Source organism: Triplophysa dalaica, chromosome 16, assembly GCF_015846415.1.
Source record: "Triplophysa dalaica isolate WHDGS20190420 chromosome 16, ASM1584641v1, whole genome shotgun sequence".
Lineage (NCBI taxonomy): Eukaryota > Metazoa > Chordata > Actinopteri > Cypriniformes > Nemacheilidae > Triplophysa > Triplophysa dalaica.
Genome location: NC_079557.1, coordinates 17,249,711 through 17,268,544, shown reverse-complemented (window position 1 = coordinate 17,268,544; position 18,834 = coordinate 17,249,711). Strand labels below are relative to the sequence as shown.

Here is an 18,834-nt window from a genome sequence, read left to right as displayed (position 1 = left end):
ATAATTTACGTAAAAGTCAGATAAAAAACCTTATCGTGATTCAACCTAAAGACAATATAATTAATGAGCAAAATCAACTCCTAAAGTTCGGGCTACTTAATATAATATCACTAAATTCAAAGGCGGTTATTGTAAATGAAATGATCACAGACAATAGTTGTTTTATACTCTGCCATACTGAAACATGGCTTAAACCAAATGATTTTTTCGGACTTCAGACTTCTTATCGGACCTATTGGTTAACGTTGATAAAATATTGATTGTTGGAGATTTTAATATCCATCTACATAGTGCTAATGATACATTAGCAGTGGCGTTTAAAGAACTACTACACTTTTTTGGTGTAACGCAAAACATAAATAGACCGACTCATCGACTTAATCATACACTAGACTTGATTATATCTCATGGAGCCGATCTAACTAATATCGATAATATACCTTAAAGCGACAATGTCACCGATCACCATCTTATAACATGTACACTGCGCACTGCAGAAATCAGTTGTATACCCTGTATCAGTTCGACCCTTAAGTACTTGGAAGTAGAGCTGCACGATTCTGGATAAATTGAGGATCCCGATTCTTTTGTTTCAAATAGAGATTGCGATTCTTTTACGATTCTAAATGATGACTAAAAGTAATACATAATTTACTAGAGGTTCTGACCAAAAAATAGTTTATTTAGGTATGTAATATGTGGGACTTTGCTTCAAAATTATTACAAATTTCATGGTTAACCAACAGTAACTATGGTGAGAAATGTTTAACCACAAATTCCATAAGTAAACTAAAGAGTTTAAATTTTTTTTACTTTAAATGCAAAAGCTTAACTTCCTAAAAAGTATAAATGCAGTGAATTAACCTGTATATGAAATATTTCTCAGTAAAACAAATTCATAAGGTGACACTTTTTTATTTTATACATTTGCCTGATATCTACAGACCGCTTGAAGTGGTCTTTACAGAAAGAAACTACTGATAAACATAACATCGCATTATTCTCACCTGTAAACAGTATATAATAACCCGAAAACATGAAATTATGGCCAACTTGATGAAGAGCTCTAATAGCGCAGCTTCTCTATTACTGTAATAGAGTAATAGGCTCTCTGATGACATGTTTTACCATAATAACGGATATAAGCGCTCACTCGGATTTGTCCGCGCTACAAACTACAAGCGTTAGTTTCGTTTCAAACATGTCCAGTTAAGATGTGAAGCATAATCAGAACAATGTATCACAATCCGGACACTCATAAGAACAGTTTTGTTGTCAGGCTGTATTTACTTTATATGTTGGTCTGTTATTTGGTGTGAGATTAATTTGGAGAGATTAGGATCTTGTAAACGCGTCTCATGCGTGTGAGTTGGCAACTCTGGGCTTTAATCCCAGTACTTCTGTGATCATTTGACACAGGAATAATGATAGTGTGTGTTTTGAAAAGACTGTTTGTGACGTCGTTACATACCTTATAATACTCATTTTAACTTCTGCGGCAGCAACAGCACATATTGAAGCGTTATGATTAGTGGTGGGCCGTTAACGGCGTTAACGCCGTTAACGCAGTGAGACTATTATCGCGCGTTAAAAAAATTGTCGCCGTTAATCTATTCTCAAAGTTGGGTTGGGAGCTGGGTATATACTACGCAAGCTATGATGATTTTCACCTTGCTATTTTAGCGCGGATGTATACCAGCTTAACTGCACTGTACGGGGCGAGAACGAGATTTTTCAACTCGCGTGATTCGCGTCATTCGCGGAAGCAGAAGCAGCCTCATCATCTCATGACCAGGGCTTCATTCGCGTCCTTAGCGCAGCCTCATCATCTCATAACCTGGGCTTCATTCGCGCGATTCGCGCAGCAAGTAGGTCTATTGGCTCTTTTCATTAACATATAAATCACTCGCGCTTGACGCGCCATTCGCGTTTGGTCTGAACACAACATAACGTTACTGTGAAATTACCGCATCAAACGTGACGTGCTATCATGGATGCAGCTATGAAGCCGCCGGGTTTGCTTCAGGGAATATTAATTTTTAAGAAGCTTCCCAATAGAAACATCGACAAGACTAAGGTTGTTTGCACCTTGTGCAATGCGGAATTGGTTTAAAAAAAACACTTTCTCTCAACAGGTAGCGGTCTAGCTTTAGTTGAAACCAGTAACTTTGTATTGAGATCTAATGTATTATGGCTCCTGTATGACATATCGCTTGTTGCTCCCTCACTCTTTGTAAGTCGCTTTGGATAAAAGCGTCTGCTAAATGACTAAATGTAAATGTACTATAGGAGCTCTTCCAGTCTCAAGTACCACCTAAATGGAAATCATCCCTTAGCTAATGCGGAAGTAAACACAAGTTCATCTTATTGAACATAATTTAATTTTCATCACCAATTATCATAGTAGAACAGCTTTCTCAAGCAGTTTGTGATGCATTTTGGAAACAGTAGATGAGCCCCTGGTCTAATGCGCCACCTGGCTTGAGAAACCCGTTCTCAAAGACTTACTTTTAGTCATTATTTGGGTAGCACACATATTCTGAGTGCCTTCGGCAGAATTCAAATGAGCCATTTTAATCTAGATTAATCTAGATTAATTTTGGAATTAATCTAGATTAATCTAGATTAAAAAAATTAATCTATGCCCACCACTAGTTATGATTTTAGTCCGAGGTGCAAGTTAGACACACGAGAATCGTTGATTTTCATTAATGAGATCGTGTGGGTGTTCGAATCGAGATCAGGATCTTTTAACGATTAATCGTGCAGCTCTACTTGGAAGCTACAGACCGATTTCAAATCTCCTGTACTTGTCTAAAATACTAGAAAAAGTAATGTCCAATCAGTTGTGCTCTTTCCTACAAAATAATGACATGCACGAAAAATTTCAGTCTGGCTTTAGACCGCATCAGCTTCCACTGTTATGCAGATGATACTCTATACTTTATATCTTATCAAGACCAGATGATTCCTTCCAGCTATCCAAATTGAAAGAGTGAATCGAAGATATAAAACATTGGATGACTACCAATTTCCTTCTTTTAAATTGGAACAAAACAGAAATATCTTATCGCACCAAAAACATGTAAACAGAATATCTCGGATTATAACCTGCAAATTGAAGGCTGCCTTGTTACGCCAACAAATGTAGTTTAAGACCTAGGCATTATTCTAGACACCAACCCGTCATTTAAAAATCACATCTCAAAAATCACTTAAACAGCCTTCTTCCACCTTAGAAATGTTGCCAAATTAGAAATATTTTATGTGATGTTGACGCAGAAAAGCTTATTCACACATTTGTGACCTCAAGACTTGACTACTGTAATGCTCTACTTAGTGGTTGTCCTGTATCATCAATAAACAAACTACAGATTGTCAGAATGCTACGGCCAGAGTTCTAACTAGGTCAAGAAAAGACGATCACATACATCCTGTTTTATCATCGCTTCACTGGCTACCCATTAGATATCGGATTGATTTTAAAGTTCTTTTAATAACTTATAAAGCCTTAAACGGTTTAGCCCCTACATACTTAAAAGAGCTTCTATCACATTACAACCCATCACGCTCTCAAAGATCTCAAAACTCAGGACTTTTGATAACACCTAGAATAACTAAATCATCTAAAAGGGGTAGAGATTTCAAACTCTGGAATAGCCTTCCCAAGATTCGAGGGTCAGACACACTCTCCCAATTTAAATCTAGACTAAAGACACATCTTTTCAGCCAAGCATTCACTAATGCATAGTTAATGAACAGCAGCTAGGTAGGGAGTGATTCCACCAGGCCCAGATGAATGTCATACGCCCATCCCCAACTAGAGATTACGCCAGCTAAATCTGAAAATCCTGTGCCATCCTCCTGCGAGAGCTTGCGGACTGACTGGCCATCCCAGCTCAATTTCACCTAATTCCATCACCACCCAAGAGAAAGGCGACCATCTGACCATCCAAGCTCAGGAATTCCATCTCCAAAAGAGTAAAGAAGGACTTCTTGTCACATTAATACTAAAGTTACAATACTTGGTATTAAATGCTAAATTACATCACATGACAGCAGTTTGAAGTTATAGCTGCATTCAGTGGCCATGATCTGCTCCTGTAAAGCTGCTTTGGAACCAAGTATACCAAGTTTATTAATTGGTGGAAAATTCCTTTACCAGCACATTCCTGATACAAATAGCATATTTTAGATGTACTCGTGACATTTACAACTTTCCGTTGTAAAAAAAAAGTTTTAATAGTCCTGTGAAAAGTATAAAGTTTTTTCTTTTTTTCATTAGGCGCCATCTATGTCAGAGAATGAATTTGCACTTTCATTCGGTTCATAGCCAGTGAAAATTGCTTGCGTATGAACATCTGAAATCATCTTGAAAAACGCTGCCGATAAGTGCACGTGATTATTGTCCCGGTGTGGACAAGCCTTAATGCTGAACAAGTTTTTATGCATTGATTGGATTGTGATATATCTAAATACATACACTCACCTAAAGGATTATTAGGAACACCATACTAATACTGTGTTTGACCCCCTTTCGCCTTCAGAACTGCCTTAATTCTACGTGGCATTGATTCAACAAGGTGCTGAAAGCATTCTTCAGAAATGTTGGCCCATATTGATAGGATAGCATCTTGCAGTTGATGGAGATTTGTGGGATGCTCGAAGCTCCCGTTCCACCACGTCCCAAAGATGCTCTATTGGGTTGAGATCTGGTGACTGTGGGGGGCCATTTCAGTACAGTGAACTCATTCTCATGTTCAAGAAACCAATTTGAAACGATTAGAATTTTGTGACACTTTGTGCATTATCCTGCTGGAAGTAGCCATCAGAGGATGGGTACATAGTGGTCATAAAGGGATAGACATGGTCAGAAACAATGCTCAGGTAGGCTGTGGCCTTTAAACGATGCCCAATTGGCACTAAGGGGCCTAAAGTGTGCCAAGAAAACATCCCCTACACCATTACACCACCACCATAATTGCATTAATGAGAAATTGAACAGGTGTTCCTAATAATCCTTTAGGTGAGTGTATATTATCACTATGTATTATCATTTGTTAATATTTCTTTTCAACAGCCTGGTTAGAACAGGAGATACACTTGTCTCTGAAATCCAAACTATATGTATCATAATCTAATAATTAGATTTAAAGGAATAAAGTAAGATCTCAATCATTCCTTATTTGGTAAACTGGGTCAATAGTTTCAATTTTTAAATGTTTTGATATTTACTGTTTTGACAGACCACGCTTAATTCATGACAATACAAAAAATGAGCAGGACTTCTTTCTTAAGTTACGCTCACTCACTGCGGCTGCAATATTTGGAAAAAGCCTGACAATGTATAAAGCCAACAGCAGGGACATTTCTTGATTTATGACAACATATCCCCAATGTATGTGAATGTACCAATATGTACATGGATGTTTATAACAATCTCAATCTTGGGTTACAAGTTGAGAAACGCATTAAATTAGATTTAAAGAATTACTTTAATTAGGATTTTAATCCTTGACATGTTTTTACTCCGTAAACATGATGCAAGGTGATTTTATGTAGGAAGGAGTAAACAAAAAAAATTAAATCCACATAATAGGGTTATTAGAATTATAAACATTTTAAGAAAATAAAATCAATATATTAAATCATGTAAAATAAGAGAAACAGCTTTCCCGTAGCTCAGTGGTAAGAGCAAGGCGTAACAATGCCAAGGTCGTGGGTTCGATCCCAGGGGATTGCACATACTTAGAAACAAATGTATAGGATAATGAAATGCAAATTGGTTTGGATAAAAGCGTCTGCCAGATGCAAAAATGTAAATGTAAATCAACAAAGTAGCTGTAATAACATGTTGAATTTATGGAGTAATTTAGAATGCATCACCAGTCTTCTGGTTTGATGGCGTCAGGGTCACCAATGTATTCAGGTTCGTCATCCAGCCACCCATCAGGCTTCACAGCATCTTCATCAGGAATTTTAGCAGGAGCATCTTCATCCCTGAGGAAGGGTAACACAAACAAATATTTAAGAACATCAGTCATAGGAAACCTACAATATCAAACACACGTGTGCCTCACCAGTCCTCAGGTTTGACAGCATCTGGGTCCTGGATCTTGGGTCTTTCGTCCCAGTCCTCTGGCTTGTGGTCATCGGGATCCTCAATCTCCGCAGGGGGGTTTATGGGGGGAGTCATGTCATTTAACAGATTACCGCTGTTTACCACAGCCTGATCAATCAAAATCTCAAAGGTATTGTCAGGGTTGAGCACTGCAGGGGTAAACATATTGATAAATGTGAACATTTATGCTCATTCTTCAGGTTTAAATGGTCAGTTTCTTCAGTTTTGATCTCAAAATTTCAGTCACTTCCTTTTTCAGGTTATTTGAACTCGCTGTTTATAAAAACTTAGCCGAATTACAAAAAAAGAAGTTTGTTGGCATTGTGAGACTCCCTTTAAACTATATGTTTAAAAATAAATGGATATTTTTTAAACTTTGATTTGATTTTGACATAAGCCTGGATAACACTGGATAACATCATCTTTACACCACATTTAACAACGATGTTCAGCACTTAAATATTTGTTAACATTTAAACAACAAATTACCTCTACAAATTTCTACTATTCACTTTATTGTTTATTCATGTAATTTTCTATTGCGGTCATTTGGTGGTACTTGGAACAACTCATTTTATTAAAGGTGGTACTTGATCTGAAATGTTTGAGAACCACTGATATAGACCTTACATTTTTAAACATTAAATACATGATACAGACCATACATTTTGATTTAAATAAGGTTTTGTATTGGTAAATAGGAAAGACATTGTTTGACGTATTTACAGTACCTGACAATTTTACAGTATCAGTTATTATATACAAGCTTACATCAATGTACTACATTTTTATACATAATAGAATATCTAAAACAAAATTTGAACACAGATGTGTACAAATGCGCATATGAACGCATATTAAGTACAAAAACATAACCGTTGCAGTACAGAAATGTCTAGTTATACATTTACATAATTATACTATTTTCACTTGCATTACAATCTTTACAAGTAAAATCAAATTGAAATATCCACATCGTTATATCCTGTGTTTCCGCTAAATTCATTTTGCAGTGGCGAGCCGCCACGCCAAAAATCCTCCCCACCACGACTACAGAGACACACTGTTTCCCATTCTTTCAAATTTGTCGAGCCATTGTTTCAAAATTCGCAATTCTTTCACGAGATTTAGCGACTTTCCGACCCCTTTAGAGACTTTAGTTCAAAAGACGCATTTAACAACAAACCTAACGTCTTTTTGGATAAACCGTTGCTTTTAATCAGTAGGAAAATTACGTCACGCCACTAGTGTGAGGTCTCGCTTTACCTTAGGGATGCACCGATCCGATACTCTGGATCGGAATTGAGGCCGATCCGGGTCTTTTTTGCTGGATCGGGTATCGGACTGACGGGTTCTCTTTAGTCCGATCTGTTGCGATACCCGTGGATTTTACTATAAAGCTTCATAAAGGACTAACTATCAGGAAATTACCATAAACGTTGTCATGCACTGTTTTCGATGTCATGTATTTCGATAGCTTTATGCGAGGAATAAACCAATATAGCATAATTATAAAACTCTGACCTCCGCTGGTGCGGTAATCTGTCAATCTCAATCCAGCATGCGTGTGTCCGGGAACAGTCAGGATCTTTCTCGTTCCAATGTTTTCAATATTCTTAATAATCACTAGATAATAGAGGGTGGTTTTGTTTAAAACACATTTTGCCGGAGACAGCACTCGCTGAGTGTAATGTTATTAGATTCAAGCACTGGAAGCGGTCTATGTTATGCGTCATTCATACATAACTTTAAACTTTAGGATGGATTCAATTTTCTATGATTTAAACACATAACATATATATTCTCTTTGTGTTATAACTGTTTTGAACTTGGGAAGCAAAGATCCCCGCGACAACAGGATCATCTCTATCCGGGATGCTCGTGAGTGAAGCGGGTGCTTTAAGCGCATCATTCTGCGTCCAATAAGCATGACTTTAAATAACGTAGAAGCGAATGTATTAAGCGCATCATTTTGTGTCCAGGATGTGCATGAGCGAGTTTGGACACTTTTATAATGTGATAGCTTTGTGTAATAAATGTTTGAGAACCACTGATATAGACCTTACATTTTTAAACATTAAATACATGATACAGACCATACATTTTGATTTAAATAAGGTTTTGTATTGGTAAATAGGAAAGACATTGTTTGACGTATTTACAGTACCTGACAATTTTACAGTATCAGTTATTATATACAAGCTTACATCAATGTACTACATTTTTATACATAATAGAATATCTAAAACAAAATTTGAACACAGATGTGTATTTTAAGTAAAAATACTTTAGTAAAGGAAAATGGTAGATTTTAATGTACTTATGGATTTAAAGTAAAAAAAAAACAATTTATTTATGGACTGTAGTGGAATAAGTATGATGTGATTCATACTGTAGGAAAGCATTTTTTGACCAAAGTACTCTGATAAAGTACAGATAGTTTAAAATGTACTTGAAAGTAAACATGCTTAACTATTCATCTCTGGCAATAAAAGTTAAAATATGCAAGTCTACTTTGATCATGAAAAACAGTGCTAGTATCGGATCAGAATCGGAATCGGCCGATACGCAGAATTCAGATATCGAAATCGGATCGGAAAGGAAAAAGTAGTATCGGTGCATCCCTACTTTACCTGTGCACGAATTGCCTCTCTCTGCGTCTGTGAGTGAACGGCAGGAAATAACCAAAGTCACTAGATGGAAAACCTACCACCTTTCGCGGAAAGACTAATCGCTAATGCCAACGCCCTGGCTTCAACTGAACGCAGGAAAGGAGTCCAGATGGTAGTTCTTTTAAATTTATGTAAATGTATTTAGTTAGCCGTTACGGTTTCTCCAATTGGAAGTATTACAGACCCTACCATCTCCCTAACACAATTTGTCTGTAAATAAGCACATGGTTTCAGAGACAGAGCCTGTGCATGCACATTTTAAGAATATAGCCAAATTTCTACGCTCTTTAAGGTGATTTTATCAGTTTTCGTTATAAAACAGAAATGACAACAGAAAATAAGAAAATTACACCGCAATAAGCTGTATGTCATGTTCATAGAGTGGAATCGAAACAGGTCTAAAGTTGCAACTTTTTTTTCCCAAGCTCTCAGCGCTCTACTTCCAAAATCCACTAGTGGGACAATAGGCTTCAATTGGTTTTAACACCTATTCAAAAATTTGATCACCAATGCTTTTTTCACATTTTTTACTTTTCCAATAACAGAAAAAAAAAAAAAAAAAACACAGGAATATGTAAACAATTTATTTTTGATGAGCACTCATGAATGAATTATCATTTATGAATCAATTACTCTTCCTACATAAAGTATTCTAAAAAACACTTATCAAATATTTTTTCTAGAGTCTTAGACCTTTCCAAAGATATAATGTCTGTCATGATAAGATAAGAATCTGCATACAATGTATTAAAGTAAATGTAATCATTCTGTTGGCAGTACTTATTTTTGATTCACACTTGTTATTTATGAATCAATTACACTTCCTACATACTTTATTTTATAAAACAATGATAAAATATGTGTTCTTGAGTCTGTGACCTTTCCAACAATATATAGATCAAAATCTCCCCAAAATTATGGAAGCAAATGTGGTTGTCCCGTATTTGGGAATGTAACATGTGAAAGTACAAAAAAAATGTAAGCACGCTCGTTTTAAATAAGAAACAATTAATATTCCTATCTAAATTATTCTATAAAACTATGATGAATATGTTTCCTAAAGACCTTTCCAAAGATATAGGTTTGTCACAATAAGATAATAATTCACATGCCAAATCTTGAAGTAAATCAGCCGTATACGGGACAGCCCCAGGAAAGCAACGCTACTAAATCATTAGTAACAGTATGTTACTAAATGCTTTTAATGTAAGTAAATCCAGACGTTACTTCAACGTTTGTGGTGGGAAACAACCCATTTCTGAGGTGTCTTGAACGCAGTATTAAAACTATGTGATGACGTCACGAATGTTAATTAGCGTGTGACAGCATCAAGTGCTACAGTTTCACAAAATCAGAACGGAAACACTGATGTCTAATCTTAAACATTAGCTAATGCTAACACTTTCACTAATCGATTATTCTTCAGTAGCTAACATGCTGTGCCTCAATCGGCGCGATTACCTGTTTTTCTGTTTCTTTGGGGTGTTTAAGTAGGGTTGGGTATAGTTTTAATTTTAGGGATTCCGGTTCCGATTCAGATTTTGCTTATCGAATCGGTTCTTATCGATTCTCTGTTCAGATTCCAATTTTTTTAGGGAGAGAAAAAATTGCAAACACTTAAAGAAATCAGCTTTTACCTTTTATTCTTGTCACATGAAGGCTATAACCAGTAGGCTGTAACTGTTAACGGAGACAATTAGTCAAATAATGAAATAAACAACACTTCCATTAAGGAATTATCAGAAGCAATAACAAACAAACTATATAAGTATGACTCTAAAATACAACACAAAATATATTACATGTAGTTGCTAGATCGTCCATTAGCTAAACAATAATTTGTTTAGAACAATAAATTCATTTTTAAAAAGTGATATTATAATTTAAAATAAACTAGAATTTGTTGTCCTGTAGCTTCCCGGATGCATTTAATTTTGATCACAATTTAAAAAAATAAAGTAACAAACAAAACTAATTGTCTTTTCAACTCTATCTGTATGTTGTACCAGAGTGCGAGACGCTGCTAGCTGTAAGTTATCTGGTCTGTTCTAGCAGGAGGACTCGAGGCTGAGAGACTCAAACACGGTGCATTTCTTCAGATTAATGACGTGTTTCATCATATAAGAGGTACTTCCTCCCTTTCACAAAATATCTTAACCACACGTATTGTGTGCATGTGGCAATGCCATCATCTTTTTTCACAAAGTTTAACCAAACTTTTGAACGTTTGCTGCGTTCATGTGCCGATGCCCAATGGTAATGAACTGCGCATGTGCGTAATGAGATAAGGTCCTTGTTACAAGTTCTGGCAGACAGAAACAACCGTAAAATGCTCAGAGCCATTCCAGAGTGATTGAAAAAGTCAGGAATCGATAAACGGAACCAAAATGCACGCGTCCCATCGAATTCCCGGTTCGTTGAAATTTGGAACTGGTTTTAGATACCCAACCCTAGTTATAAGTTGCCCATGCATGTATTAGACAGGTAAAATTGCAAAAATTTACGTGTCAGAACAAAAGATGCATTCTATGTAAAAGCAAATGAAAACCCAGACCTGCCTGAAACCACTGGCGGAGCTAGAGTTTTTCACGTGGGGTGTCCTGGGGGTGGCCAAGGCAACTTCAGGGGATCCATGGACCATGATAGAAAAAAAAGTGATACGCGGATGGCGGTTAAATCCGCGAGCGCTGCGGATGATCCGCGGGACGGGTGTGTCGGGTAATAAAGAAAAACATTCTGATTAATTGCGGGTGGATGATATATACTATATTAACAAAATTTCTCAATTTTTTTTAATTTGTTTTAAATGCATTTTAAAGCAGGCGCTAATTTGCAGTAATTTAAAAGAAATGCTCGCGTGGTGGTGGTAGAGGACGGTCTATTTCTTAAAGCAGATAAGGGGGCAAAACAGATCCGAGAGAAATTTAAAAAGGGAGAAATAAAAACAAAACAAAAGGTAGGAAGAAAAAGTCCCGTGTGGGAGCGTTTTAGCGAAGTGGTTAACAACGATGAATCAAGTGCTGGGTATGTAATATGCAACGGCTGTGAGGCACTGTAAGTATATGAAAGCCATAATACTGGTACCTCTTATATGGTAGATCATGTATGTGCTAAATTGAAAGACTAGATTTAAGCATTTACAGACAAAGACAGTGCTATGAAATTTACTGAGTAAGTAAAGTGAAAATCGGATTCGGGTCGGGTGCGGATATCTATATCAGAGAAAATAATACGTGTGGGCGGGTGGATAATTTATTTGAAGCAGCGGATGCGGGTGACATTTTAGCTTACCTGCGCATCTCTAGGTGTAACCCTAACCTGGCATCAAAAGAGCAATAATAATTTACTTAACCTGGTGTTTGTAACGTGATTTGGCTTAAAAAAAATTATTCACATACTATGAATTGTCAGAGTCTCTATCTCGTAAAACACAACTAGATTTGTTACATGGCTGGCCGTACTATGGAGTAACTTGGCTGTATTTTATTAGCCCTTTATGATATGTAAACAGGCTATTTGCAATTGAGGTAATCTTTTGAGTATCACGACCAGATAAAAAGCTTAAGAATTTCAAAGTTAGCTTAACATTTAAACACTGGTGGTGGCTGTAGCTGACGTTAGCCTACATTAAGTAAACAGGCAAATAGTGTAATGTATTGGCACTGCACTGTTTATGTGTATATAACTAGCACAAATGTAACGTTAAACACAATGTTTAGGCTAAATCGGGAACCGATCTCTCTTATCTGATTAACCTTTCTAGCGCCAACATTCATGTTAACTCATACAGCGACTTCACTTTCAAAATGATTTCCGCAAACAAAATCCCGATGCCAAGTCTTAAAACTAAGCTTATATGCAAAATTGTATTATTCTTCTGTTGTTACTCGCATCCCTTTCGTCCTTGATTAATTTGAAAGCTGCGCGCGGCACCGGACACTTTTTCAGCAAGTGGTGAAATGAGATGTCAAGCATCATTAAACAGCCCAATAAAATTTGAGATGGCACTCGGGTGGCCAATCAAATGTCTGAGGAGTCCAGTGCCACCCAGGACACCCCTCTGGCGCCACCTCTGCCTGAAACGCCTTGTGTAACCACACCCCGGTGAATGTACGTCACTTCCAATTTCCGTCAATTTTCCAACTAGAGGCAACAAATGTCATGTTTATAATGGGGTTCATTGTCTTTGTTACGTCGTGACGAGACGTGGCGTAACACTGGTTGATCAAGAAGGGCCAAAGGTGTTGTGTTATTTAAATGTTACCATTCCCTGCTGTAATGCGAGCTTGTTTCCGTCTCACACAAACTCTGTATTATGTATATGGTTGTTTGTTTATAGTCTTTATAACGTCCTATATAAACGGTAAAACAGTTAGCTATAGTTTTCAACTATTTATCATAACATTTTTTAATAAAACCTTACCAATCCTTTGCTTCCTGCTCAAGTCGTGCTGGCAAAGTTGATGTATCGATTTTTCGTATCAGATGCGGGCTCAAATTGATATTAGGAAATGCCAATGACATTTTATCAACTATCAGTACAATTGCATTGCAACCTGATATTCCGAATATGGTAAGAGGCGTTACCTCTCTGTGACACACTTTCAGTATTCGATCAATCACTACGCACTGGTTATCTGGCCAATCATAGCACACCTCGCTTTTCAGAGTGATGATCTTTTAAAAAATCAGGGCGTTTAAGAGAGGCAGGGCAAAGAGGAGATACAAACATGCACGGTATGTGGAAAATACAGCGCTTTTGAACCTTAAATCGTGTATACACATTACATTACATCTAAAACAAACGATAATATTCGTTTCAGCCGTGTCATTTGACCCATTTAAAATCCTTACGTGTAATACAGTAAATCCATGTGTTTTTAACAATGAACTTAAAGGCGCTTGCAAAATAATTGTTTTTTGTTTATTTGAACTCCAAAAGGTTTTGGGTTGCAGCATTAAATTAGAAGGCAAACGTTATTTAAATTATAAATTAACTATCAATCAAACGTTCCACCTGAGAATTTACTGGTATGAGCAATACAGCAGTTCTTAGATAAACTTTTACATGCATACTGGTGAGAATTTTAGTAGTGTTACCCAGTGTGTAGAGGTGAGTCTTCTTGTCGGTGTAGTATGTGCGCAGGTCTGCATCAGGCTTCTTGGCATGTTTCTCCTCAAGCTCACCAGTTTTGGGGTTCTTGTGTCTAAAGATGAAGTGTAGTTTGTAATCCTCACCACACTTATCAGGACCAAACATGATGGTGTATGGAGTCTTATCCACAAACTGCTCCTGTGAGAGAGACAGTTAGGGTTAGACTGGAAAGCATATGCCTCTATAGGATGTCACTTAATTACATTATTAGACCTCAGACAAAGCAGCAGCACATTTAAAAAAAACAAGACTGGAAATGGATTCACATGTATTCCTAGTGATGACTGCTCAAGTTGTTCATAATGTTGATAATAAATAAAGTAAACAGGCTTGATACCTGTTTATATAATACTATGATACCTGTTAATTAAATACCCTGCAATAAAGACAGAGCCATTGTAGTGCTTGTTTCAATGTTTATTACGTGACCGTCATCTGAGGAAGATATTTACCAATCCTGCTGATCAGCACCGTATATAAATATTATTTTCTCTGTCGTTCATGGTCAGTGTCTGTCTTGTTTAGTTTTGCATTGCATTTGCATCAATAAATAAGGTATTTATTTCAGCTAAGGTAACTAACAACCTTTTTTAACTTCTTTGAAGGAAAATTCAGGCTTTTAGGTATGGAAAAATGTACCAGTCTTATGCCAAGGCCAAATTCATTAACTGAAGTTGTAGTGAAATGTACATTTTCATGTTTCAAGTTTTTGAAATGAGCAATACTTTATATATTTTTAACAAACGAATGAATTTACCATGAACAACCACTCCGAACAAGTTTTGGTAATAGATTAAGTATTGTTAATAATTTAATATAACTTTGGTATGTTCATACCTAATGTAAGATATGTTAACGAATTGTGTGGTATATTCTTTAATATGGTGATGTGAGCCGATCATAACACGCAATCTGGGCATCTGGTGTGTAAACTTAAAATATTTAAAATAGGTTGCCATCTAAGTGAACAAAAAATGTAGGAACAGATCAAATTTTTTTACATTTTCTGTATACTATAAAATCATTAAAGATGAAGTGAAGAAGCATTAATAAGACGTGACAACTCTAGGGTCTTCTGTAGCGGTAACTTAACCCTGTTGTGACGCAGTTTTTACTCTTATGAAAAATGCATTTGTACATGTCCCTTTTATAAAGCTCTATAGTCGCTATGGCTAAAAACCCAACATATACATCAATGCAGCTATAATGAAGAAAAATCACTAAAAGGCTTCAGTTCTTCACGTCGTCTTACTCTGAAACAGACTTATAAACACAAAATTTGTCAAAATTACCATATTAGCAGGTATCCTTGTAAAAACTTTTCCTGAATGTATCAGTTGGGAAACAAAACACGTGTCAAAGTAAATTAGATCTGTTTATCCATATACTCGCTCTCAAGGGGGCAGCAGCATAATAAAGATCTCTGTTCATAAAACAACAAAGGATGGGCCCAAAGTGAGAGAGTGAGTGAACTTATTCTTGTATGAGTCGTTCACAACAGATGATGGGTCATAGTCGCTTAAAATAATTTAGTTGTTAAAGATGTGCTATAAATGGTAGTGTTAAAAATCCAGTACTTTATTATAACTGAATGTACATTTTATTTAACTTTAGTGCAATAAATATTTTGGTTAAAAAAGTACAAGAATCGTGTGAGAGAATCTTGATTTGCATGAAGACAAATTGTTATTTACATTTTAGCAAGAATAGTGCAGCCCTAACTGTAACTTCTGTGCCAGTTGCGTGGTCTAGTTTTTTGTATCGAGTATACACTGATCCCCCGAGCCTACTCATCCATCCCAGATCGACAACCCATGAGCACCAACACACTCACAAATGCATAGATAGAGTATGCATCTATATGTAGTCAAGAGCATTCTGAAAGATTTATTGCAAGCGAGATTTCAATAGCCAATGACAGCTTGGGGGATTTACTAGTTTTGTAAATCACTGTCTGAATCAGTCAGTAAAGAGTTTTATTTAGTCTTAGATGGTATGTGTATACAATCCCTTAAGCACAGGTTTTATCAGCTGGCATTTTTCAATGAACATTTGTGATCCATGTGAAAACCCAGCTATAGTCACTTATTTGTGATGTAATATTTGTACATAAACACACCCTGCTAAAAATAGTATTATATAAATTCTAAAATACTATTATGAACTACAATTTTTTATATTACAAAATGTCCAAAAATGTCTTTGGTATTAATCGGTGTTCTATTGATTCCCATCTCCATATTGTGTTTTGGGCAGGGTTCCATTATTTTTTTCAGCAGGGCAACCAACATAACGTAAAGAATATCCTGTGAAAGTACAAACTTTAGATTTTGATTTAGTTTGACTAGGGCCATGTCAAAGAATCATATTTATAGAGTACCTAGCATATGTTTTTTTAGGCCCTACTTTGGTTTATGGAGTGTCTATGGAAGCAAATAAGAGACATAATGTTTTTAAATTTTACAGCTTATGAATACTTGATTTTGAATTATTTTACTTTGGAAACCATGTATCTGAATTTATTTGTTTCGAATTTACCTCTATGAAATTTAAATATGAAAATTCTTGATTTCCAATTTAAAAACCTGAATTTAATGCTCACAAATTCAGATACAAAAAAAATAAACTTACAGAATTTCAGATAAAATACTTTCAGATTCATCAAATTTGATTGCTCTTATTCAGATCTCAAATTTCAAGTTAATACTTTTCAAAGAAAACATATGTCTAATTCGACTGCTCAAATTCAGATCGAAAATTTCAAGTTAAATATTCACATGGTAACATCCGGGCTTTGCGATATGACAAAAAAGTTTTCAAGTTTATTTTATTTGTTGGTTGACAAGATGTTAAGTTTATTTTGTTTAAGACAGTTAACAGAATGGGCGTAAATCCCAGAGGGTACCGAGGGGACACGTCCCCCTCCGAGGGTTGCATCAATAAAACTCGCACTGTCTAAATTTTTTTGTTTACCTAAACTAATTGAGGCCCACTACCAGTGATACTAAGAGTGATTCTCTTTTATGCAGTTGCACGTTTAATGTAATGCGGATTCATTAATAAATAAGTTGTGGCAAAAAATGCTGATTACCGATGTATTTTTCCATGAATGTGCTATTATAGCGATTAAGGGTCTGATTAACTGGTTTTGTTTATTGTTTTTTACTGTTGTTTGAAGTCTACTTATGACGTTCGCATGATGTTTACATCCAAAAACATCAAAATCAAAGTAATAGGCTATTTTCTACCCAGGTTTTGAGGCCAGCATTGCAGAGGCTCGGTTTTAATGGGAGTGCTGGATAGCAGTTTGCATAGTAAATCCCCTGCAGCTGGGAAACTTTGTGACCGTGAGACGGCATAGTCGCAAGACAAAACATCTCTCAACCGTTCCGATTAAAGTCTCGAAAAGGTTTGCACCGCTCAGCGACGCACAGACTGAGAAACCTGCTGAAAGTGCCCTAGTGATCGGTGATTCTATTGTCTGGAACGTTAACAGAGGCACCAGCCACCATAGTCAAATGTTTACCGGGAGCCAGAGCGCCTGACAACAAGTCAAATTTAAATGTGCTGGCTAAGGCAAATCGTATATTCAGTAAGATTGTTATTCACGTCGGCACAAATGATGTTAGACTCCGTCAATCGGAGATCACTAAAGACAATATTAAAGAGGTGTGTGAGCTCGCAAGCACGATGTCAGACACTGTAATATTCTCTGGCCCCCTCACTGCTTACCGTGGTGATGAGATTTATAGCAGATTATCATCACTAAATGGCTGGTTGTCTGAGTGGTGCCTGAAGAATAATATAGATTTTTTAATTAACTGGAAGAGTTTTGAGGGCAGACCTGACCTGTTGAAACGAGATGGGCTCCATCCCTCCTGGGATGGGGTTTCCCTCCTCTCTACAAATTTGGCACACAATCTTAATAATGCTAAAGGCTGGCTACCTGGGGCCAAGGTCAGGAAGGAGACAGAATGGCTTAACCAACTGTCTGCTTGCCGTCTCACGTTACAGAATACACAAAATATACAACATGTAATAATCCCTTCTCACAAACAACATAAAATAGAGAATGTGTCTGTCCCCCGGATTAGCAAACATAAGATAATGCGTAAACCTCTTGAAAGTAATTTAATAAATGTTAAACAAATCAAACATGAACAAAATACAGATAATCAACGGTTACGACTCGGATTGCCTAAAATTAGATCTCTCTCAAATAAAGCACTTTTTGTTAACGATATGATAACTGACCATAAAATAGACATGCTCTGTTTGACAGAAACATGGCTAAAGCCAGATGATTATATTACTCTAAATGAATCTGTTCCCCAAGATTATTACTATAAACACGAGCCTTGTCTAAAAGGTAGCGGGGGAGGTGTCGCTGCACTTCACAATAATTATTTTAGCATTTCTCAGAAGTCTAATTTTAAATACAATTCTTTTTAAGTCATGGTACTTCACATATCAACAGCTAATACTACGGACAAAACATTTTTTAAATTTATTCTAGCTATTGTATATAGGCCTCCAGGGCACCACACAGATTTTATTAAAGAATTTGGTGGGTTCTTATCAAAACTAGTACTGGCTGCAGGTAGAGTCCTTGTCGTAGGTGACTTTAACATCCATGTAGATAATGATACAGATGCCTTGGGAATGGCTTTCAAAGACACTTAACTCCATGGGCGTTAGTCAACATGTGTCAGGACCCACTCACCTTCGTAATCATACTTTACATTTAATACTATCTTATGGTATAAAAGTGGACTATGTTAAAATCGTTCAGCAGAGTGAAGACATTTCGGATCATTATCTGATATTATGTTCGCTTCACTGGCCTACGGCTGCAAATCAAACTCCTTGTTACAAATATGGTAGAA

General features: G+C 36.4%; 1 protein-coding gene across 3 annotated transcripts in view; it reads right to left on the bottom strand.

Annotated features, from left to right (window-relative positions):
• canx (calnexin) overlaps positions 1-18,834 on the bottom strand; it is a 58,307-nt gene that overhangs the window by 21,151 nt on the left and 18,322 nt on the right. For all 3 annotated transcript variants that reach the window (XM_056769876.1, XM_056769878.1, XM_056769877.1), the window contains exons 7-9: positions 13,894-14,086; positions 6,081-6,270; positions 5,887-6,000 (exon numbers count right to left, since the gene is read on the bottom strand). In XM_056769876.1, coding sequence (XP_056625854.1) covers positions 5,887-6,000; positions 6,081-6,270; positions 13,894-14,086 — 497 coding nt within the window. The remainder of the gene's footprint in view (positions 1-5,886; positions 6,001-6,080; positions 6,271-13,893; positions 14,087-18,834) is intronic.